The following is a 25,597-nucleotide window of genomic DNA, read 5'->3' as shown; positions in this document are numbered from 1 at the left end:
TGATGCTAACCTACAGAGTGCTGTTGAGGCTACTGTAGACCTTCATTCCAAAACAGTGTGTTTTAATCAATTATTTGGTGACAATATATTTTGTATAGTTTTATCTGAAAAGGATAACTTTTTTTATGTTTCACTATATATATATATATATATATATATATATATATATATATATATATATATATATATATATATATATATATAATGAAATTCACTGAAGAGGATGGTCCTCCCCTTCCTCCTATGAGGAGCCTCCACTGACATTGAGGCCCAAACTCCATTTATGGTATGCAGCTGTTTTGCTTTTTGCTTCTTATTTCTTTAGTTTAATTTGATACATTCTGATATAACAATGTTTCCCCCGAAGATTGAATAGGTAAACTGAATCATTTGTCTGTGTAGCATACTGTAACATGAATTTGTACAATATAACTTTGAATGACACATTTATTTTTACTTGTAACAGCAGCCCCCTTTATGTATCGATTCTGTCATCCAATGAGCGAGTGTAAATGTGAGAATGGACCAATACGGAGCGTGCATCACTGAGGTGTTCCGCTTTCCCAGAAATTCTTGACAGATTCTACTTCAGATTGAGAGAATTCAAGATGGCTGCTTCAGGTAAGACTTTATTCCAAAACCAAATTTGCAATTAGTTGTTTATGAATGACTCGTTTTGCAGTGGTCTTTAATTGTCCATTATGAATAAAACAGTTGCTTATACTATTGCGTAAACAAGCTTTTCTTTACGTGATAAAGTCAGACAGCAAAAGTATCAAGCTAACGCGCTACGTTAGCTCGGGCTCTACCAGCTAGCATGCCATCTAGCTAACTAATCCCTTTCTGCCTCATGAAAGCGCTCACTCAAACGTGAAAAAACACCTGACAGGAATTAAGAAACTATTTATAATTTAGCCTCGTAGAAGCGGTATTGTCATTTCATCAAATTAATATCAATGAATTGTAATCTAAAGTGGTTTACTGAGACAAACATGGCTTCCAAATTTTCGAAAAGTCATATTGCTAAGCAGTCAAATCCCACTATGCTAAACTAGGATACGTAACTAGCTATCTTATTTGCCAGCGACTTCAGCTAGCTATAGCATTTGTAGATGGCTAATCACTTTGGGCTATGATGAGCCAACAACAAGGCTCTTACAATAACGTTACTGGTTAATGCCATTTCGCATACACATTAAATGTTTCCAGTTCAGAGTAAAAGTGCAGCGAGACATAGTGTAGCTAATGTTAGCTAGATGTCTAGGCTATGAAAAGTTGCCTATAAAGCTAACTTAGCTGGTTAGCTAGTAAGTTTAGTTGACGTGTCAAAATAGTAATATTTTCATATGAGAAATAACATTTGCTCGAGTCATTGGCAATTTACACCAGATCAGTTGTGTGGTGCAAGCAACCCTTCCAGTCAATGATTTTATTGTGAGCAGCTGGATTTTGGAATGTCAAAATGAGGCCTCTTCTGTTTATTTACCAGTTCTGTACACACACCAGTGTGGTATCATCCTAGCTAGTTGCAACATATTCTGTCGATCTATGATCATGGGCACATTTGTTTCACTCGGTCATTGGCGTCAGATGGATTGTAGCTAGCTAATTAGTAGCACTGTTTGTCTCAGGTTCCAGGTAAGGGCTCACTCCCCCGGATCCCCAGTGCATGAAGTTCTCCTGTCGTTGAAGCATCTCAGTGCTGCCTCCCCTGCTCTTCCTACCTGTCATTATGTCCTCCAACTCTTCTTCCTGCTCCTCCTCGGGAGAGACTAGTCCAGAGGACGTGCCCCGAGGCGGGGGCACCATCCGCGTCTTCCTCCCCAATAAACAGAGGACCGTGGTAAGACATTCAGAATAATCTCTTGGGGCCCTCACGTACAAGTACATTTGAGTTATTTTCAACAGTAATATTTCACGACTTTTTAATGACTAGGCCCAACCCCTACGCAGCAGACAGTTGGTGTTGTGCACCAGCTGGTGCCTAAGGCCCAGTTCCAATCTATTTCTCATCTTGTCTCTCAAACATGATAACCCATTAGGGTCGGGTAGTATACCGTATATACAGTATCCCGGGGTATTTTGAAATACCCTCTGTGTGATTTTCCAATACAGTTTTTAAATACATTCGAATATTTGTATGTTTGAAATAAATACCTGCAGTCAACTTGTGCACTAGGTAATACACTATATATACAAAAGTATGTGGAAATCCCTTCAAATGAGTGGATTTGGCTATTTTAGCCACCCCTGTTGCTGACAGGTGCATAAAACCGTGCAGAGCAATGCAATCTCCATAGACAAACATTGGCAGTAGAATGGCCTTACTGAAGAGCTCAGTGACTTTCAATGTGGCACTGTCATAGGATGCCACCTTTCCAACAAGTCAGTTGGTCAAATGTCTGCCCTGCTAGAGCTGCCCCGGTCAACTGTAAGTGCTGTTATTGTGAAGAGGAAATGTCTAGGAGCAACAACGGCTCAGCTGGGAAGTGGTAGGCCACAAGCTCACAGAATGGACCGCTGAAGCGCATAGCGTGTAAAAATCGTATGTCCTCGGTTGTAACACTCACTACTAAGTTCCAAACTGCCTCTGGAAGCAACATTAGCACAATAACTGCTAGTCGAGAGCTTCATAAAATGGGTTTCCATGGCCGAGCAGCCGCAAACAAGCCTAAGATCACCATGCGCAATGCCAAGCGTCGGATGGAGTGGTGTAAAGCTTGCAGCCATTGGACTTTGGAGCAGTGGAAATGCTTTCTCTGGAGTTATGAATCACGCTTCACCATCTGGCAGTCCGACAGACGAATCTGGATGCCAGGAGAACGCTACCTGCCCCAGTGCATAGTGCCAACTGTAAAGTTTGGTGGAGGAGGAATAATGGTCTGGGGCTGTTTTTCATGGTTCGGGCTAGGCCCCTTAGTTCCAGTGAAGGGAAATTTGAACGCTACAGCATACAGTGAGATTCTAGACGATTCTGTGCTTCCAACTTTGTGGCAACAGTTTGGGGAAGGCCATTTCCTGTTTCAGCATGACAATGCCCCCTTGCACAAAGCAAGGTCCATACAGAAATGGTTTGTCGAGATTGGTGCGGAAGAACTTGACTGGCCTGCACAGAGCCCTGACCTCAACCCCATCGAACACCTTTGGGATGAATTGATACGCCAACTGTGAGCCAGGCCTAATCGCCCAACATCAGTGCCGACCTCACTAATGCTCTTGTGGCTGAATGGAAGCAAGTCCCCGCAGCAATGTTCCAACATCTAGTGGAAAGCCTTCCCAGAAGATTGGAGGCTGTTATAGCAGCAAAGGGGGGACCAACTCCATATTAATGCTCATGGTTTTGGAATGAGCAGGTGTCCATATACTTTAGGTCATGTAGTGTAGATAAAGCAGATAACGTTAATCATTTCGCCTGTTAGATTGTTTCATTATGAAGCTTACTGGTACTAGTTTCCCAAAGCAGCTGTTTGAGCCAGTCACGTGTATGTTTACAAAGAAGCACAACGAGCAATAACAGCAGCTTCGTGATGTGAGTCACTCCTGCAGCGCAATTTAAGTGAGGTGATCAGGTTACACTTGTATGAAATTCACTACGGTTTGACAGATATCTTATAACTATTAAGTTAGTTTATTTTGCACCTCTAAGATAGTTATCTCCAGCTGGGTTTTGCTAACATTAGCTAAGTGGCTAACGTTAGCTTGCAAGATCAAGCTTCTTTGTAACAACAGCAGAGACAATCCCCTCCTGGATTAAGATCCCTGCTGTCTAATATTTGTTTTATGCGTTCTGCAAACTGCATTGTGATATACTTGGGTTGTCTGTCTTATGGCCGTTTCTCACCAACGGCGTTGTGGTCTTTTCGTCCGAATCACGAAAAATACAGATTCCATTTTTTCCGTCCACTTTTCCCAAAAATGTGTTTAACGTCACCAACGCTGCAACATTCATCCTCAGTGGCAATATGTTGTTCAAAGTGGCTAGAGAGGACGCAGTAATGAGAGAAAAAGCCTGAACTACTGGAAAAATAATATGCTACTGAAAATGAGAAAAGGCTATTCATCCTATTAGGATGAATCATGAAAAGAGCTTGGCTACGTTTCATTCAGTGGCACCCCGTTTAATAAGAGAGAAAATGCAAAACGGGCACCTGTCTTCATTCCTTGCACATGTGCTGACCATCATGACGCTTGTTGACCACAGTTTTCTTTCCATCTGATTTAAAGAGATGCTATCCAGACAGGCTAGGCCTATTTTAGGACACTTTCTGAATGGACATGGAGAATTAGTGAACTCTTAGGCTACACGCACACCCACCCACCTAAAAGTACCCATTAATCAAAGCCGCCTGCAGCTTATCTCACTCAAATCATATTTCTCCTTCCCCAAAAACGTATTAAAAACCTTGCTTAAGCTTCAAATCATTTCTGTAGGATATCTAAAACTAGTCTACATTATACGATAATGCTAAATCAATGTAGCCTATCATTTAAATTGACGAGAAAACATTTAAGGGGGAGATATAGAGAGACAGCTGGGATATAGGCTATATGAAGATGAAATTGACATTAGAGAATAGAAACGCATGCATGCAATCTGTCCATAGCCTAATGATCAGCCACTGATCGATTTTAGTGAAGCAATGGGTGGTTATTTTGACATTTAATTTGAGTGAGTGATATATCTAAATTTGTGCAACCACTTATTGATAAGGATAAACACAGGCAGATCTTTTTTTGTCTCTGTCTTTTAGGGTTGCCTATAGCAGAGGTGGTTGCCAAGATTCACTTTAGCAGGCCTATAATATATAGCCTAATATATAGTCTATATGAATGGTGCATTAATATATTAATTAACTTCCAACTTACACATCTCTCTGTCTTCACTCTTCCTTTCTTGCACAATTCACGCATCTCCGCTGGCAACTTCACTGGCCTATCATTCCCCTTCTCTCTAGCTCTTGAACGAGTAGCCTATATATAGACAATGAACAGCGATATAGTTAAACTTATTTCTAGCAATAGAAAACACCTAGTAGGCCTATTGGGGAGAGAAGCAGCTATTGATCCTCTTGCTTGTTGAATGGCTATAAAATGGTGTTGTCACGATACCAGAATTTTTACTTCGATACCAGGTTTAGCATCACAATACTCTATACCATCACGATACTCAATACAAAAAATACGTATTAGCCAAAGTCACAGAATGGCACTTGAGCCAGGCATAGACTCAGCTGAATCCAAGATGGCGTAGCAGTGCGGTCGTGTTTTTTGTTGTGTGTCTGTGTAAATAGACATTTTAGAATTTTTGGTATTTTTCGTACATATTTCCCTATCACACTTTTCATCCTTCTACAAAATATACTTTCCTGCAACCCGCCTCACTCAATGTGGAACGGATTCTATTATTGACTTACCTTTTATCTAGAATCTCCAGTTGAAACTAGCTAGACAGCTAACTAGCTACTTGCTATTAGCCACCGTTAGCGGTTTTCACCCAGAACATCGGATTTTCTGCCGGAATAACTGAATCACTGGACATTAACACCGGATCGCAACTAGCTAGCCGCAACCGAATGGATGTTGCTGTTTGGCTAATCACCACTGCCCCCGAAGCAAGCACCAGTTAGCCTTGAGCTAGCCTCGAGCCTGGCCTATCTCCTGGCTATCTACCTCTCTGTCAACCGGACGTTTATGTTTAGCCTCAGCCCAAACTTTGTCGCCATTACCAGCTGTTGTCTTAGCTCTCTCGAATAACACCTGTGATTGCTTTATGCCTCTCTCCCATGTCAATATGCCTTGCTTATTGCTGTTTCGGTTATATCTTATTGTACACGCGGAGACCGACTCAATCGGTGCCTCCAGTGATGCTATCTCTTTCATCGTTACCCAACGCTTAGGTTTACCTCCACTGTACTCATATCCTTCCATATCCTTGTCTGTACATAATGCCTTGAATCTATTCTACAACGCCCGGGAAAATCTGCCCCTTTACTTCTCTGTACCCAACGAACTAGAAGACCAGTACTTAAAGCCTTTAGCTGTATCCTTATTCTACTCCTCCTCTGTTCCTCTGGTGATGTAGAGGTTAACCCAGGCCCTGTAGCCCCCAGTATCACTCCTACTCCACAGGAATTATCATTTGTTGACTTCTGTAACCATAAAAGCCTTGGTTTCTTGCACGTTAACATCCGAAGCCTCCTCCCTAAGTTTGAGTTATTCACTGCGTTAGCACACTCCGCCAACCCTGATGTTCTAGCAGTGTCTGAATCCTGGCTTAGGAAGGCCACCAACAATTCAGAAATGTTCATCCCCAACTACAACATTTTCCATCTAGATAGAACTGCGAAAGGGGGTGGGGTTGCAATCTACTGTAGAGATAGTATGATAGAGCTCTGCAGGCTATCCAGGTCTGTGCCCAAACAGTTTGAGCTTCTACTTCTAAAAATCCACCTTTCCAGAAATAAGTCTCTCACTGTTGCCACTTGCTACAGACCCCCCTCAGCCCCGAGCTGTGCCCTGGACACCATATGTGAACTGATTGCCCCCCATCTATCCTCAGAGTTCATAATGCTTGGTGACCTAAACTGGGATATGCTTAACACCCCGGACAACTTACAATCTAAACTAGATGCCCTCAATCTCACACAAATGATCAACGAACCTACCAGGTACAACCCTAAATCTGTAAACATGGGCACCCTCATAGATATCATCCTGACAAATTTACCCTCTAAATACACCTCCGCTGTCTTCAACCTGGATCTCAGCGATCACTGCCTTATTGCCTGCGTCCGTAATGGGTCCGCGGTCAAACGACCACCCCTCATCACTGTCAAACGCTCCCTAAAACACTTTAGCGAGCAGGCCTTTCTAATTGACCTGGCCTGGATATCCTGGATGGATATTGACCTCATTCCGTCAGTAGAGGATGCCTGGTTGTTCTTTAAAAGTGCTTTCCTCTCAATCTTAAATAAGCATGCCCCTTTAAAAAATCTAAGAACAGATATAGCCCCTGGTTCTCCTCAGACTTGACTGCCCTTGACCAGCACAAGAACATCCTGTGGCGTACTGCATTAGCATCGAACAGCCCCCGCGATATGCAACTTTTCAGGGAAGTCAGGAACTAATATACACAATCAGTAAGGAAAGCAAAGGCTAGCTTTTTCAAACAGAAAATTGCATCCTGTAGCACTAACTCCAAAAAGTTTTGGGACACTGTAAAGTCCATGGAAAATAAGAGCACCTCCTCCCAACTGCCCACTGCACTGAGGCTAGGAAACACTGTCACCACTGATAAATCTACAATAATCGAGAATTTCAACAAGCATTTTGCTACGGCTGGTCATGCTTTCCACCTGGCTACCACTACCCCGGCCAACAGCTCTGCACCCTCCACTGCAACTTGCCCATGCCCCCCCCCCCCCCCCGCTTCTCCTTCACACAAATTCAGACAGCTGATGTTCTGAAAGAGCTGAAAAATCTGAACCCCTACAAATCAGCTGGGCTAGACAATCTGGACCCTTTCTTTCTAAAATTAGCCGCCGAAATTGTCGCAACCCCTATTACTAGCCTGTTCAACCTCTTTCGTAACGTCTGAGATTCTCAGAGATTGGAAAGCTGCCGCGGTCATCCCCTCTTCAAAGGGGGTGACACTCTAGATCCAAACTGTTACAGACCTATATCCATCCTGCCCTGCCTTTCAAAAGTATTTGAAAGCCAAGTTAACAAACAGATCACCGACCATTTCGAATTCCACCGTACCTTCTCCGCTATGCAATCCGGTTTCCGAGCTGGTCATGGGTGCACCTCAGCCACGCTCAAGGTCCTAAACGATATTGTAACCGCGATTGATAAAAGACTACTGCGCAGCCGTCTTCATCGACCTGGCCAAGGCTTTCGACTCTGTCAACCACCCATTCTTATTGCCAGACTAAATAGCCTTGGTTTCTCAAATGACTGCCTCGCCTGGTTCACCAACTACTTCTCAGATAGAGTTCAATGTGTCAAATCGGAGGGCCTGTTGTCTGGACCTCTGGCCGTCTCTATGGGGATGCCACAGGGTTCAATTCTCGGGCCGACTCTTTTCTCTGTGTATATCAATGATGTCGCTCTTGCTGCTGGTGACGCTCGGATCCACCTCTATGCGGACGACACCATTTTGTATACATCTGGACTTTCATTGGACACTGTGTTAACAAACCTCCAAACGAGCTTCAACGCCATACAACACTCCTTCCGTAGCCTCCAACTGCTCTTAAACACTAGTAAAACTAAATGCATGCTCTTCAACCGAACGCTGCTTGCACCCGCCCACCCGACTAGAATCACTACTTGTGGTAGTGGACTTGTGGTCCTCTGTAGCTCAGCTGGTAGAGCACGGCGCTTGTAACGCCAAGGTAGTGGGTTCGATCCCCGGGACCACCCTTACACCAAATAATGTATGCACGCATGACTGTAAGTCGCTTTGGATAAAAGCGTCTGCTAAATGGCGTATTATATTATTATTATATACTACTCTCGGCGGGTCTGACCTAGAGCATGTGGACAACTACAAATACCTAGGTGTCTGGTTAGACTGTAAACTCTCCTTCCAGACTCACATTAAGCATCTCCAATCAAAAGTTAGATCTAGAATCGGCTTCCTATTTCGCAACAAAGCCTCCTTCACTCATGCTGCCAAACATGCCCTCGTAAAACGGACTATCCTACCAATCCTTGACTTCGGCGATGTCATTTACAAAATAGCCTCCAACACTCTACTCAGCAAATTGGATGTAGTCTATCACAGTGCCATCCGTTTTGTCACCAAAGCCCCATATACTACCCACCATTGTGACCTGTACGCTCTTGTTGGCTGGCCCTCACTACATATTCGTCGCCAAACCCACTGGCTCCAGGTCATCTATAAATCACTGCTAGGCAAATCCCTGTCTTATCTTAGCTCACTGGTCACCATAGCAACACCCACCCGTAGTCTGCTCTCCAGCAGGTATATCTCACTGGTCATCCCCAAAGCCAACACCTCCTTTGGCCGCCATTCCTTCCAGTTCTCTGCTGCCAATGACTGGAACGAACTGCACAAATCTCTGAAGCTGGAGACTCTTATCTCCCTCACTAACTTTAAGCGTCAGTTGTCAGAGCAGCTTACCGATCACTGCACCTGTACACAGCCATTCAGAAATTAGCCCACCCAACTACCTCATCCCCATATTGTTATTTATTTTGCTAATTTGCACCCCAGTATCTCTATTTGCACATCATCTTTTGCACATCTATCATTCCAGTGTTAATACGAAATTGTAACTATTTTGCACTATGGCCTATTTATTGCCTTACCTCCATAACTTACTACATTCACACACACTGTATATATATTTTCTGTTGTATTTTTGACTTTGTTTTATTTACCCCATATGTAACTCTGTGTTGTTTTTATCGCACTGCTTTGCTTTATCTTGGCCAGGTCGCAGTTGTAAATGAGAACTTGTTCTCAACTGGCTTACCTGGTTAAATAAAGGTTAAATAAAAAAAATAAAAAGCTACTGCTCTGTTCAATCGTTGGGGATTCAATATCAAATCAAATCAAATTGTATTTGTCACATGCGCCGAATACAACAGGTGTAGACCTTACAGTAAAATGCTTACTTACAAGCGCTTAACCAACAATGCAGTTTTAAGAAAAATATGTGTTAAGTAAAAAATAAAATAAGTAAAATAACAGTAAAAATAACAGTAGCGAGGCTATATACAGTGGGGTACAGGGTCAATGTGCGGGGGCACCGGTTAGTCGAGGTAATATGTACATGTAGGTATAGTTAAAGTGACTATATCATTACATTTGAACATTATGTACAATCAATTTGACTTTATTTTTACCAATCTAACTACAAAACATCATAATGGTAATCATTTTAATTCTAAATCTCTATAAACAGGATAAATGATGATGTAGCCTAGGTTTATTCACAGTACAGGTGAATGCATGCATTGAGTTATTGAGCTTGTTCTGCTGATTTCATGTGGCTACAGATGAGACAACCCCTTCTATTTAGGACTTATTTTACTGGCAACTGCTAAGAGAACATAATTTTTATTGTACTGATTAACAACATTTGCATAGAAGAAGCAATCTCTTTTCTAAAAGTGTGCGCTGTCTCTTTAAGATGTTAATGATGTCATTTTCAGGTATAATGTGGCAGTGGAATCTGACTTTGTGGCTATGGAATCTAGTGGAAACCAGACAGGAGGCAAAAGAAGATGAAATGAATGAGTTTTTGGTGGTGAGGGAGACGAAGTGAATTAATGACGTTTTTGGTGACAGTCTGCTTTGAAATCAGCATATTTAGTTGTAAGCTAACAAGGAAAGGTAGCCTATAATTAAAGCTGGAAGCTACCGGTATCGCGTTGCATTGTGAAAGTGTTCTAGCCTGTATGGATATACATTTTTTGTGAACAGTAATGATCAGTTTCAAAATGTTTACATACCGTGTTGCATTATTCAAGTGTGTTAACTTCTGTGCAGCATGAGTGGGGACTGGGGAGCGAATGCAGCCCAGACAGTTCTAGCAATGAATAAGTAAGTGCTCATCGCACTATAAAGGGGCTACGCTGATACAGACTTGATCCTCTCAATCACGTGAGACACATTTGACAAGTACTGAACATAACAGAAATTCTAGTACCAACTGCTTTTTTGGGGGGGATATTGAAAATGTACAGAAGTTTCGGCATACTGTGCAACACTACTATAAAATAGGCGTTGACATTGAACTGCCGGGTATATATTCGGACTTGGTGAGGAAGTGTCTTTAGTAGTAAATGTTTGCATGCACTTATCATTTACCTAGAATCCGCTATGGGGATTCATTAGTACTTGTAAAAATTTTGTTAGCATTCTGGTAAGTGAAGTATTTTGGGCTTGCTTTTTCGTTTGAAAAAAATTGCTCCCCTTGTGTGCACTACCTGTAATAATGTATATCCCGGGATGGCACATTATGAAGGTATGGAAATCTGCATACCACCCAACCCTAGAACCTATTGGGGCAGAAGCCGTGAGTTGTTTTTATTCTGGATGGCCAGATGGCTAGCAATAATGACAAGAAACTGTCATGTGGGGAATAGTGAGTGGCTCTTTTCAGCTAGTTTCATCTTGTTCTTGATACCATGTCTTGTTTTGAGGTGTTTTGACTGATTTCATGTCAATGCTAAAATTCGCTAGCTAGCTAACCAACAACTGTAACGATGTACACTACATGACCAAAAGTCGTGCTCGTCGAACATCTCATTCCAAAATCATGGGCATTAACATTGAGTCGGTCCCCCCTTTGCTGCTATAACAGGGAAGGCTTTCCACTAGATGTTGGAACATTGCTGCGGGGACTTGCTTCCATTCAGCCACGAGCATTAGTGAGGTCGGCACTGATGTTGGGCGATTAGGCCTGGCTCGCAGTCGGCGTTCCAATTCATCCCAAAGGTGTTTGATGGGGTTGAGGTCAGGGCTCTGTGCAGGCCAGTCAAGTTCTTCCACACCGATCTCGACAAACCATTTCTGTATGGACCTCGCTTTGTGCACAGAGGCATTGTCATGTTGAAAGGGGTAACTGCCTTCCCCAAACTGTTGCCACAAAGTTGGAAGCACAGAATCGTCTAGAATGTCATTGTACGCTGTAGCGTTCAGATTTCCCTTCGCTGGAACTAAGGGGCCTAGCCCGAACCATGAAAAACAGCCCCAGACCATTATTCCTCCTCCACCAAACTTTACAGTTGGCACTATGCATTGGGGCAGGTAGCATTCTCCTGGCATCCGCCAAACCCAGATTCGTCTTTCAGACTGCCAGATGGTGAAGCGTGATTCATCAGTCCAGAGAACTCGTTTCCACTGCTCCAGAGTCCAATGGTGGCGAGCTTTACACCACTGCAGCCGATGCTTGGCATTGCGCATGGTGATCTTAGGCTTGTTTGCGGCTGCTCAGCCATGAAAACCCATTTCATGAAGCTCCCGACTAACAGTTCTTGTGCTGATGTTGCTTCCAGAGGCAGCTTGGAACTCGGTAGTGAGTGTTGCAACCGAGGACAGGCAATTTTTACACGCTTCAGCACTATGCAGTCCCGTTCTGTGAGCTTCTGTGGCCTACCACTTCCCGGCTCCTAGACGTTGCCACTTCACAATAACAACACTTGCAGTTGACTGGGGCAGCTCTAGCAGGGCAGAAATTTGACTTGTTGGAAAGGTGGCATCCCATGACGGTGTCACGTTGAAAGTCACTGAGCTCTTCACTAAGGCCGTTCTACTGCCAATGTTTGTCTATGGAAATTGCATGGTTGTGTGCTCGATTGTATACAACTGTCAGCAACGGATGTGGCTGAAATAGCAGAATCCACATACTTTTATGTGTATATATAGTGTATTTGAGAGACAAGTGCTCATTGTGCAAATGTATTTGTTTTCAATAAACATTGGAGACTAAATACAATTTACATGTTGTCAACAATCTAAGCCAACCCCGTCTGTTTTGACCTGTAGTTGCGCACGTGTCGGATTTGTTGCTAAACAACCAACCAGTCTATATGACTTAAACAATTTCATAACTCTAAATGTTTTTAGTCTGTATTTTATCACGTGAATTTAGTTATTTCTCTGACACAAGCAGCCACTTCCACACCCTAGTTGTAATTGCTAAACTAGCTTCCATAAAACTCTATTTTGTTCAAACATCTATTTGTGTCTGCAGGTAAATGTTCGCCCTGGGCAGACCGTTTATGACAGTTTGGATAAAGCCCTTAAAGTAAGGGGCCTGAGCCAGGACTGTTGCGCTGTGTTTCGACTCCTAGAGGGGTAAGTGTCTGTCATAGCCCATAGGGCTCTGGTCAAAAGTAGTGCACTATATAGGGAACAGGGTGCCATTTGGGACTCAGACATATTGTGAGTGCCAGTGTCATACTTTCTGAATGGTAAACTAAACTGTGGCAGACTCCTTTGATTCCTTTGGGGTCACTCCACCTTAAACCTGATTTTATAACATAATTTTAATATCTTGTTTTGCACTGTCACAATTTTTAAGCCTCTTGTCTGGTCTGGTTCTAGCAGTGTCATTTTACAATAACATCTGTATGTGGTGCATTGATGAGCTTGATGTTGATGTTTCTTAACTTTCTATGTACAACCCCAGAATACATTTCTAGCAACATTGTCTTTCATGGCAATACAGTTTTCCTGTGTCTTTTTATCTCACCCCCCTCCTGCAGTCGCAAGAGACTAACTGATTGGAACACTGACATCACCCCACTGGTTGGAGAAGAGCTGCTGGTAGAGGTGTTGGATGATGTCCCCCTCACCATGCATAACTTTGTAAGTAGCTTTTGTAATTGTTTCACTCTGCATTCGTGTATTGTATGGCAACACAATTTTCCCAGTAGTGGTTAACACCACCACCTTCAACACATGCTTGTGACTGTGTGGGTTAGAATACTGAACCTATCACTACTTCGTCACAAAACCCTCGCCTCACTTTCCTTCTTAAACATTGCAATATCGCTTCAATTGAAATGTCTGAAAAATAGATAAAATATTTCACATAATTTGTATTCCAGGTACGAAAAACCTTCTTCAAGTTGGCCTATTGCGACTTCTGCCACAAGTTTCTGTTCAACGGCTTCAGATGTCAGACATGCGGCTACAAGTTTCACCAGCACTGCAGCAGCAAAGTCCCCACTGTGTGTGTGGACATGGACACTATGACAAAACGGTGAGTCTGTCGAGGACATCGAGACGGAACAGGGATACTGTCCTAGATTGTATGAGTCAATAGTGTGGCGAGTCTCCAGTACATTGTGATAAGAAGGTTTAAAATCCCACAATGTTCTCGAGATTCATTTTGTTGTGCTTTTCACAGGGTGTCCGCGGGTTCTTAAAAAGTCTTACATTAATTTATCTGATTTAAAGGTCTTAAGTCTTAAAATGTCTTAAATCCCATTGTCAAAGTTCTTAAAAAATGCGAAGGAGACGACTACAGTGTTTCCGTTATATTGTGCTGCTACTTAATTGTTGCCACCACGGAAAAATAAACAAAACAAATCATCAAATAATACTGTAGGTGCAATTTCAAGATGTTCGAGAGCTATCCACCTCTGTGTGTGCACGTCATGTGTGAGTCAGGCCGTTGCCATAGGAGAGAGCAAGGTAGCATATACAGTTTGATAGACAACATTAACTAGAGCTGGGATGATAAACCCTCTTACCGACGCAATTTTGTGTACGTCTGTGATTAGGCTACACAACGTTCCTGATGATTTATTGGGTTCTAAAACCATTATTTTGGTTAACAGTAATGTGCATTAACCTGCTTCCTACAATGAGTGTCCCTGTTTCCCTGCTGGCTCTCACCCCCGCCCCTCCCTTTGCACATAGGGTGAAGAGAGATTAATTCTGATAAGCGCAAGCATACTGACAGTTGAGCAAGATTTTGAAATATAATTGCAGAGAAGACCGTTTTTAAAACGATTACTGTTACCGTTGTAAAAAAGGAGAGTCTCAGCTTTATGTGAGTATAACAATTATTTCTCAACTGTCTACAGCTAGGTTTCCATCCAATTGGCGACAGATTTTCATGTGAATATTCTAAAATCTGCATAAAGAAAATATGTGCATTTTTCCACCCGTGGTGTTTTTCCACCAAACTGACTTGTTTTTGCGGATAAATATCAGTGCGTGATGTAGTGCACACAAAATGTACTTTACTGCTTAAGTTTTCATTTACCGAATAAAAACCTAAAGTTCAATGTGTTTCCATCGCATCACAAAAACTGTTGCGTTAAATAGCAAATGTGCCTACTCTGGTCTTGGCACATGTGCTCTAGCCAATAGCTTGCAGATACAGTGTGGGTAGGCTAGTCTACATTATAAGATTATTATGGATATGAGCGAGAATATTTGTATTTGTCAAACTGCAGTCAAGCATCAATCATCATGTCACCAGAATAACACCCTCGAAATGTATTGGAAAGGAGCATCAAGATCACCATGGACTTTCACCACCCTGTGACGTTCATTAATTTATTTAATCTAATAAACTGCATAGTTTCCCGAGTCATAGTGGGAGGACCACACATCATCACGTGACTCCAAGTTTACTTCGATATAATGGTTATTTTATCATAATTTGTGCTTACACCACCATTTCTCTCATAATTAATTTGACCGACACCAAAAGATCCCACCATGTCGAACAAACAAATGATCTGTCGGCATTTATAAAATTCTACCGAACCTACCTGTTTCCATCAAAGCTGTCGTGATTTATTTTTATACGGTATGATTTTACTCGAATAAAAACTGTGGATGGAAACGTGGTTTATATAGAGGAAATACATCAAGTAGCCTACAGTGCATTCGGAATTGTTTTTTTCCTCATCAATCTACACACAATACCCCATAATGACGAAGTAAAATCAAGTTTCTAAAAACCTGTTTTTGCTTTGTCATTATGGGGTATTGTGTGTAAATTGATGTGGAAAAAATGTAATTAATCCGTTTTAGAATAAGGCTGTAACGTAACAAAATGTGGAAAAAGTCAAGGGGTCTAAATATTTTCAGAATGGCCTACCAATAAAAGGTTTTTGTAGGATATTTACATTTACCGTTAGATTAATTTAATGGCTAAAGCAACAATCATATTTAGTTAGCAATCTAGCTAATGTGTTTTGAGTTCCCACTTCCTCAGGTGGTAAATTATGTAGCATAGGCTGTAGCCTAGGACAATATGCACAAAAAACATGCAGGCAAATTAATCTCTAAAGAGACAAAAATATATCTGATTATTCTGAATATCCATCATGCATTTCCTGAACATGTTAGATGAAATGGCTAACTTCTTTCATGTCTTACTTGGCACTGGAAAAAGTATGTCTAAAGCCCTCCTGCTTAGCTACCTTGCTTCAAAGTATAGGCATTAGATACCTGATTCACTGAATGAGGGAATTATTGTATTTGACTTTTTGGTTGTAGGCTAATTTTCTAATGGTATAGCATAATACCTCCAGGAGAGCTACTGTGTGTGTAGACCTTTCTTCCAGCCCCACTCTAACACACCAGATTCTACAAATCCACTGCTCAACAGGACCTTGTTAAGCTGGTTCAAGTGTGATCAAAAGCCTGCACACCCAGTGGCCTAGCTCTCCAGATGGAGAGTTGACCACGTGTTTTATACAGTAACAATGCTGTGTGTTAGACTTTAAGGCATTTTTTCACAGTGGTATCGTTATGGTATTGAGTATCATTATGCTAAGCTGGTATTTATATCGAAGCCAAAATTCTGAAACCTAGAGTTTGTGATCAAATCAAATTTGATTGGCCACATGCGCCGAATACAACAGGTGCAGACATTACAGTGAAATTCTTACTTACAGTCCTTAACCAACAGTGCATTTATTTTTTAATAAAAAAGTAAAATAATGATTAGCCCCATTGGGGTAGCCAAAACAAATACAGATGGGCAACCCCATGCTTCAGCCATCTATAGCCTAGGCAGTAGCCACTATGCTACTACATCCGTCAGGCTCATTGCTAAAAATGCACACCTGCCTGATAATATGAGCCATGTAGGCTATAGCCTTAAGGCCAGCCCTAAAAATAGTGCTTTTTGCCAACATGGCCTCAAAATTGGCATTAAATTGCATTCCAAGTGGCATTAAAAAAGGTCTTAAATTCAACTTCATGGAACCTGCAGATACCCTGTTTTCACAAGGTCACTCATATCACTTCATATTTGTTTTACTGTTAGCATTGTGTGATTGGAACAGCGCTCCTTACCCTTTGTGTGTGTACTGTACCTTGTTTCCAGGTGCACACCTAATCCCTGCCCAGATGAGTACCCTCGGATATCCATACTGTTGCCCGACAACTCCATATCCCAGAGCGACATAGCCTTAACCCCAGATCCTTCTGGGTAAGTAGATCTGAACCATAGTCACATGCATCCCAAATGGTACCCTATTCCTTATATAGTGCACTACTAGTCCCATAGGGCTCTGGTCATAGTAGTGCGTTATAAAGGGAATAGGGTGCCATTTAGGATGCAGTCACAGTCTAGAAACCGTATGGTATTGGTGCCCCTCAAATGGATAACGGTAACTCTTCAAAATTGAACCTTAACCTGTACTGTTGTGCTCCTATATGTCATTTAGGCATGGACTACTGTCCCCAACCTCTGCCTTCCGGTTCCCCCTGCCAGGTGAAGATGGTCAGTCCCTACAGAGGCATCGGTCCACCTCCACCCCCAACGTCCACATGATCAGCATCGTGGGCCCTGCCGATGTCAGCATCATAGAGGTGAGACAGTCACACCCACAATGCAGGGCCTGGTATTACATGCCAGGATTTACTATACAATGCAAGTTCATTAGTCCATTTATTACAGCGGAAATGGAAATATGTCTTCTGCTCATTTCTCATCCCCTACAATATCATACATCACACCCACACAGCGGGCATCAATGTGAGTCTGAATGTTTCATTAATATTGGACGATAGTGGTTATGCTGTGTTTCTCTTCTCTTTTTAGGAGGCGTTAAAAATACAAAACAATACAATGGGTGAGATTTCAAAATGATTCGATTTCTTTCTTTATTTGAGATTATTATTCGATTATTCTCCCCTTGCAAGTGTTTTATAACTTGCTCATTTGGTACTGTATTGTGTTATATACAGGTCCTGAACCCTCACCCAAACCCTCCACCAGCCCGCCCTCCCTGGGCTCCCCTGGCAGGAGACCCCCCAAATCCCCCTCAGAGCACAAGGAGCGCAAGCCCTCCTCATCTGACGACAAAAAGAAAGTGGTAAATAGAAATTAGATATGCCGGCAGTGCTAAAAGGCTTCTATGGAATGAGGTTCTCATCTGGGGAAAGTCCCAAAAAATGTAAGGTGATGGCGGTTGAACGGTTGTTGCAGTCTTTTTGGGAGATGCCATCACCTTTTTTTAGAAAGTGATGTCCGAGACTCTGAACCCTTGGTGTTTGCTGTTAATTAGTGATGGGGATGTTGTTGAAAATGGTGTTAAGTACAGGTTTGTGTTTTAGCACCGTGGTGGTTATAGAGACTCAAGTTACTACTGGGAGGTCCACTCGCGAGAAGTCAACATCCAGAAAAGGATAGGTGCAGGCTCCTTCGGGACTGTCTTCAAGGGCAAGTGGCACGGAGACGTGGCCATCAAGATCCTCAAAGTGACAGAGCCAACACCTGAGCAGTTGCAAGCCTTTAAAAATGAAATGCAAGTGCTACGGTGAGTAGCTGCCTTCTTATTGTTACATTGACAAATTAATTCATTTTCTATGAGGTGCTGGTGTACCGGTATGTATATTACTCAATGACTGTGCTGTACTGGTATGTACATTACTCGATGATGGTGCTGTACCGGTATGTACATTACTCGATGATGGTGCTGTACCGGTATGTACATTACTCAAACGTTATAGATAGAACATGGTGAAACATGCAGTTTTAGGTGTGATATTGACAGTTATGCAGTGTGTGTTGTGACTAATATTGCTCCATGGTTGGTTCCCCCCATCCCCCGCAGAAAGACACGCCACGTCAACATTCTGCTGTTCATGGGCTTCATGACTAAGCCTAACTTTGCCATCATCACACAGTGGTGTGAGGGCAGCAGCCTGTACCGCCATCTGCACGTCTCTGAGACCAAGTTTGAGACCATGCGTCGCATCGACGTGGCCAGGCAGACCGCACAGGGCATGGAGTAAGGCTGCAGCTCTTTACACACAGTTATTAAAGGGGCAATCTATTTTTGAACTTTAAAATTCTTGATACATAGCAATTGATTCTTGAAGTATATAACTTATAAATGCCTCATGAGCAGGGTTCAACTGTCTTATTTTGTCACAACACGTGGTGCTTTTTAGTCACAACTGAAAAGTAACAGATCTATAGTTTTTTTGTAGCTTGACTGCTTTTTTATATACAGTTTTAAATAACATTAGCCTTTATTATTTTTTTCAGTTATCTTCATGCCAAGAATATAATTCATCGAGACCTGAAATCAAACAGTATCCTTTCTTGAGCTGGTCTTTTCTCTCTGAAGTAGAATAAGATGAATACAATTATATGGATAAGAAGGCCCTGATCCTAGATCAGCAGTCATAATCATACTTTTTTATTTAACCTTTATTTAACTAGGCAAGTTAGTTAAGAACAAATTCTTATTTACAATGACGGCCTACACCGGCCAAACCCGGACGACGCTGGGCCAATTGTGTGCCGCCCTATGGGACTCCCAATCACGGCCAGTTGTGATACAGCCTGAAATCGAACCAGGGGGTCTGTAGTGACACCTCAAGCACAGAGATGCAGTGCCTTAGACCACTGCGCCACTCGGGAGCCCGCTTTATGAGTACGGGCCCTGAGTTTGGATCTGTGGTGAGGGTGTCAGAGCTTCCTTTATCTAGTGTAGGCCTATGTGGTGGGTCAGAAACGTAGTTGGCAGCCAATAAAGAATAACCACAGAAGTATTTTTAAAAACCCAATTTATTTCGTTCAGTGCTGTGCTCACCACTAATATTCATGTTTTTATAGTGTGTCACTGTGTCCAGTTGTGAAATCTTTGCATCATAATTTTAGTGTTTGTTGCTTAGTGTGAGCCTGTTAGGCGTCAAACTGCCAGAGCATCTTCTCTTCTTCCTCTTTAAAGGCAAAGAAGTGATCAAACTCTCGTATTTGTCACATTTCAACATAAAATGGATCACGTTTGTCAGCCCCATTAGAGAAAGATATTTTGTGTCCAAGCCTTTGTAGAATGCTATCAATTTCAAGTCTAATTTAGATGTGTTGAAGATTGTGTTAACATCACCAGTGTGATTGATTGGCTTTTACAAATGTATATACCTACCTACCTACTTGCTGCCATGTTCCTGAGCTCTGTTGTCAGACATCTTCCTCCATGAGGGCTGGACTGTGAAGATCGGGGACTTTGGGCTGGCAACGGTGAAGTCTCGATGGAGTGGCTCTGAGCAGGTAGAACAGCCCAGTGGCTCCATTCTGTGGATGGTAAGTTCCTGGCACTCCTGGGTCATATTCATTATGGCACACTGTAGCAAACCGTTTTGCAATGGTAAACGTTTTGCAGCAAAAACAAGAGTTTCTCATTGGGCAAGTTCAGGTAGTTCCTCTCCGTTTCTGTCTGTTTTCTTCCATTTGGTGTCTAGGGAGTATGACCTAGGTATGACCAGTGTGGTCCTCTGTAGCTCAGCTGGTAGAGCACGGCGCTTGTAACGCCAAGGTAGTGGGTTCGATCCCCGGGACCACCCATACACAAAAATGTATGCACGCATGACTGTAAGTCGCTTTGGATAAAAGCGTCTGCTAAATGGCATATTATTATTATTATATCACTGCCTGGTATTGCGGGTAGCATCATTTCACATCAACTGTCAAACTACATTTAGCCATGTGATTTGTAATGTTTGGTGAGTTTTCTAGAGTTTCAATGGGTAGCCTTTCTCATGTGATTAAACTATTTCGGTATAAAGAACACAGTTGTAACACATCTTCAGCTAGAAAAGGTTCATTTCCTAAAAGAAAATGTGTGTGCTTGAGTTAGCTGTCCAATGATATGTGTGTGTTTCCGTTGTAGGCTCCTGAGGTGATCCGGATGCAGGACGCCAACCCTTACACGTTTCAGTCAGACGTGTACGGCTACGGGGTGGTGCTGTTTGAGCTGATGTCGGGGACTCTGCCTTATTCCCAGATTAACAACCGAGACCAGGTGAGGATGTTTTTTTTACAAGTTGCAACAACAAGCTGATTTACAACCACAAATACTTACAATTAAGTTATTAAATATGTAAGTATTACAAGTTTACAAAACACCATAAATATAACATTTGATGGCCGAGAGGAAGATAGGAACTGTTTACCTCTTAGTATATATCTGAAGGGTGCAGCTAACATGCATGCCATTTAAGATAATTCACATTCAAACCTCTCATGCATAAGAACCGATACCGCTGTACTGTGTATCGTGTTTACCATCCTGTCTTTCCTCTCAGATACTCTTTATGGTTGGGCGCGGCTACTTGTCTCCAGACCTCAGTTTACTGTCTAGTAGCTCACCCAAGTCCATGAAGAGGCTCATCATTGACTGCCTGAAGTTCAAACGTGACGAGAGGCCCCTATTTCCACAGGTGAGAGAGCACTGCCAAAGCATTTGTTGTGTACTTGGTTTATCATAGTCAGCAACAAGAGGGTATTTGACTTATTCCTCTATTTATTTACTGTTCTCTTATTGTCTTATTTGATGCATGTCGGCCTCCTTGGTTTTTGCTGTTTATTAGTGGGAGTACCTTTCCCACTTAACAATGTTTATTTTGTTTCTCCCCAGATCATGTTAGGCATTGAGCAGGTCCAGGACCTGTTGCCAAAAATCGAGCGGAGTGCCTCAGAGCCCTCCCTCCACCGGGCTGTCCATGCAGAGGAACTGAACCCACTCCTGTTCCACACCACTCGGCTGATGCCCCTGTGAGCTCTGCCAAGCCAGGCCCAGGAGTTGTCTGTCCTTCTGTCTGGGAGAGAGAGAAGAGACCATCACCACTGACGCGAACGTTGGCTGCATTACTCCCATGTGAGAGAGTCCACTGACAGCTGCCCATCCCAACACCCCCAGGGGCTATATCCCAAATGGCACACTATTCCCTACATAGTGCACTACTTTTGACCCGAGCCCTATGGGCCCTGGTCAAAAGTAATGCATTATAAGGTGAATACGCTGCTGTTTGGGACGCAACCCAGCATTCCCCTTCCTCTGACACTGGTTGGGGCTCCTACAACACCACCACCACATGTAACCCCTCCTCACGCTGACACTCCACAGCACATCACAACCCCCTGAGCCCTCAGACTCTCCCTACTACAAATTAGAACCACACAGCTCCCCACCCGCTCCCCCTGCTCACAGGCCTAGACACACTGGAACTACAGAACACATGCTGGCCTGGCCATGTCAGAACCCCTAAATTCCTATACTGTAACTCTACTGGCCCGGCCATGTCAGAACCCAGACATTCCTATACTGTAACTCTACTGGCCCGGCCATGTCAGAACCCAGACATTCCTATACTGTAACTCTACTGGCCCGGCCATGTCAGAACCCAGACATTCCTATACTGTAACTCTACTGGCCCGGCCATGTCAGAACCCAGACATTCCTATACTGTAACTCTACTGGCCCGGCCATGTCAGAACCCAGACATTCCTATACTGTAACTCTACTGGCCCGGCCATGTCAGAACCCAGACATTCCTATACTGTAACTCTACTTGCCTGGCTATGGATTTCTCAAGGCTGCTTTTAGGGGTAGGACACCAGACTTTGTAGTCGTACCATAATAACGTCAGTGTTTTGCGCTTTTGAGTGCAAGCGATGAAAGAGAAATGCTTACAAAACAACAACTGCATGCACAGAAGATTACTTTCACTTGGTTTTTGGGTACCATATTTTAAGTTATTGGTCCTTTTGGTCCCATAATGGTTTTGGGAAATCATAGTGTTGTCGTGCAGTCTTAGAATATGACCATGAAGAAGCTGCTATACAACATGGATTTGATATGCCACTGTCTTTGAGACTCAAGTTAACTGCAGCATCAAATATGTACAGCACCATTTTAATAGGCACAGCAGGGTCGTATTTATTAGTGCACACCAAAGCAAAACATTTTGCAACTGAAATATGAAAACAAGCACTTCTTATTGGACATGGTTAGGTAGTCCCTCCCTGTTTCAGTTCATTTTCTTTCATTTGGTGCCTAGTGAATATGACCCAGACATGTATAAACCTGTGCATTGTTTCCAGTGAATACATAGGCTAGTTTAGCCCAGATAGTTTCTGTATGGCCTGAAACCTGTAGTCTTAACAAGTAAAGAGTATTCTCAATGCTTTACATGCTTACAGTCAGCTTGACTCTACATTGCACCATGGACCAGCACTTGTGCTAGCAAATCATGTTAAAACAAGCTGCCTTACTTATATGTATTTGCTTTTTGCTCATTGTGACACATGAAGCTTATGGCAGTGGTTGAAGTGAAAAATATTATTTCTAGTCTCTTCGGTGGATGTTTTTGGTTTAGTTTAAAATGGACTATTCATTATCAATCACGTGGCATCTAGTTTATCTGAATCCTGCTTTCAATATAACTTTTGTGGGGGTATAATAACTTGAAAATGTCCAAATGTTTGGAACATTGTTGTTTTCTTAATTCCTGATTGTAGTAGCTTATACACTTTGACCGGACTTTAGGAAATGGTAGCCTTTAACTTAAATGATTGACTTTTCCTCTTCCTCCTTCCTATTGCTGTTGATTGTGGGTTGCTACTTCAATTGACTGTTGTACCTAGTGAAAGATGGTTGCTTGCTTGCTTGGTATTAACAGTGATTAGCCTATTGCCCTCAGACTCAACTCTGGACCTGGAAGCCAGTTCCAATGTGTTTTTTTCATTGTTCCCCTCTAATCAGGGACTGATTTAGACCTGGGACACCAGGTGGGTGTAATTAATTATCAGGTAGAACAGAAAACCAGCAGGCTCCGGACCTCGTAGGGTAAGAGTTGAATACCCCTGGCCTATTGGTTTCCTTCTTTCAATGAAAGTGCATTGATTGTTATTTTGAGTGAGGCTTTTTCAATTGATACTAAGTAGATCGCTCCATGGTGCAACTGGGATGGGATGGCAGTTATTTGGCTGCATACTGGTTACCACGAGGGGCAGATTTGAATCATCAATGGTAACTTGTTCTTTTTTTTGTGTCATGCTTAATTTGAACTAATCGTAACTGTGATTTTAACCCATAAGGGGTCTGTTGTTTTTGGTTTTATGTATGCTGGAAATGGCTTGGACAGTAGAGGGTGTGACTTCGTGATACTGTATTTGACATGATCAATTTAAACTAGTGCAGATTCTATCGTGGGGTGATGGTTACTGAACAAATAATAACTGACAGTTTTTAAAAATAAAAAGCAGATGATATACAGGTTTTTAACCTAGATGTTTTAATGTTTTAAAGAGGGGCTGGGTACCCTATTGTTATTTACTCATTCCAATTATGTTGGTGGTTATGGTTGGGTTGTGTGAATAGGTTTGACTTGGAGATTTTGGTAGACAAGGGTTGGAAAAGGCTACATTTCTCATCTTATTTATTGGTATTGTCATTGCAGATAGCAGTGTGATGAATCTGCTGTCATGGACCTTTTGGTGGATTAAATGTTTACTGAGTGATGAGATCACTCTTTGCAGCATTTCAATCATGAATGGTTTGGGTTCTCTAACGTAGCGGAATGTACTTTCAAGACATGGTACTGTCTCAAAATACTCTAACTGAGCTTCAGATTTCTGATACTCTGTTATGCAAGTGCATTTAATTGGCTTTTGATTGATTACAACATCACATTTTCCTCTGCAACTCTTAACTTCACCCATGGCCATAGTGAGCACTGAATTATTTACTAGGGTGGAATAATGTGGTATACACCCGCCCTACTGCTGATTCAGTATCCTCCTGAGACTTGGGCTACGTTATGTCATTACCCTCCTCTGGTCAGACCAGGAAATATGGAATGTGTCATTGAAGTGGCATTTATACTGTTATTAATGCAATATGCAGCAAAAGCAAGAAAAGGCATGGAGCATCTGTTTGAAGACGTTGCACATCAAACATTAGTTTGTCCCAGGTGTAGGTCATACACAAATAATTGAATAGCCCAAAGGCTTTTGAATGAAACATATCTTTCCAAATGAAATCCCTTTTATAGACTAGAGTTTCTGTTAAAGTATCCAGTGCATTTAGAGGTGTCCATGATGCAGGAATAGTCTAGCATTTTATGTTTGGTGGCATTGCTTTACCATAATGTCAGTCAGTTTCTGCTGAATTGATAGTATGTTTGTTACTCAGAGGCACTCTGGTGGAGGGCTCTGTTTTTTTTAACGACCTCCCTATTAAATAAAGAGAAGATATCTTAACATTTCAGTTTAGTCAAATGCATCTCCCACTCTCTTCAAAAGAGGACATTGTTTCTTCTGTTGTGTGTTCAGAGAGGAGGACAAAAGTGCCACAGTTACTGGAATTTTGTACAAACTAAATATAAAGAAATTGACCTCCCCTGAAATGGACTGCACTAGAGGCATGACGTCACATTGAAGATAGCAGTGGCTGTGCTTCAGACACAGGGTAATTACAGGGGCAGCGTGGGGAAACAAACCGGACTCATTTAACAACTGTCATATTTCAGAGCAGAAAAGAGAATGGATGATCTGTGTCTGAGTAGTTTTGCATATCTCTAGGTGAATTGCAATAATTGTATGTGTATAGTTTCTGAGGTATCAGGGGTGTTCAGTTTGCAATAAATGGTATATTCTGCTGTGTACAGTTACATTTTTTTAAATGACAAAATTGTACTTGTTTCTATTTTTTGTGATGGTTTAAAAAAAGAACACAATTATTTTAAAATGTAAAGGACATTTTAGTATTTTTTTAGTTTTTTTGTCTTAAAATATTGAGGATGCAGGATTTTATTCTTTAAATAAAACTGTGGAATACTTATGGA

The 25,597-nt window shown here is 42.1% G+C and overlaps 1 protein-coding gene across 1 annotated transcript; it reads left to right on the top strand.

Moving 5' to 3' along the window:
• Positions 1–583: 583 nt before the first annotated feature.
• araf (A-Raf proto-oncogene, serine/threonine kinase) lies at positions 584–25,593 on the top strand. The gene is made up of 16 exons (XM_084176599.1): positions 584–621; positions 1,632–1,843; positions 12,732–12,835; positions 13,246–13,348; positions 13,591–13,745; positions 16,839–16,943; positions 17,182–17,326; positions 17,559–17,589; positions 17,705–17,832; positions 18,074–18,276; positions 18,574–18,750; positions 19,011–19,057; positions 19,936–20,054; positions 20,641–20,772; positions 21,056–21,190; positions 21,388–25,593. The coding sequence occupies exons 2-16, from the start codon at positions 1,733–1,735 to the stop codon at positions 21,526–21,528; spliced, it is 1,836 nt and encodes a 611-aa protein (XP_084032725.1). The 5' UTR covers positions 584–621; positions 1,632–1,732; the 3' UTR covers positions 21,529–25,593.
• The last annotated feature ends 4 nt before the right edge of the window (positions 25,594–25,597 follow it).

The sequence above is a fragment of the Coregonus lavaretus genome (genome assembly GCF_964263955.1).
Source record: "Coregonus lavaretus genome assembly, chromosome: 14".
NCBI classification, from domain to species: domain Eukaryota; kingdom Metazoa; phylum Chordata; class Actinopteri; order Salmoniformes; family Salmonidae; genus Coregonus; species Coregonus lavaretus.
This window is presented reverse-complemented; position numbering and strand designations above follow the sequence as displayed.

Bases quoted from the DNA above. Each gene is read 5' to 3' on its own strand.
- araf (XM_084176599.1), top strand. From the start codon at position 1,733: ATGTCCTCCAACTCTTCTTCCTGCTCCTCCTCGGGAGAGACTAGTCCA. The intron at 12,836-13,245 runs GTAAGTGTCTGT...CCCCTCCTGCAG, and splicing joins GTGTTTCGACTCCTAGAGGG to TCGCAAGAGACTAACTGATT. The intron at 20,055-20,640 runs GTAAGTTCCTGG...TTTCCGTTGTAG, and splicing joins GTGGCTCCATTCTGTGGATG to GCTCCTGAGGTGATCCGGAT.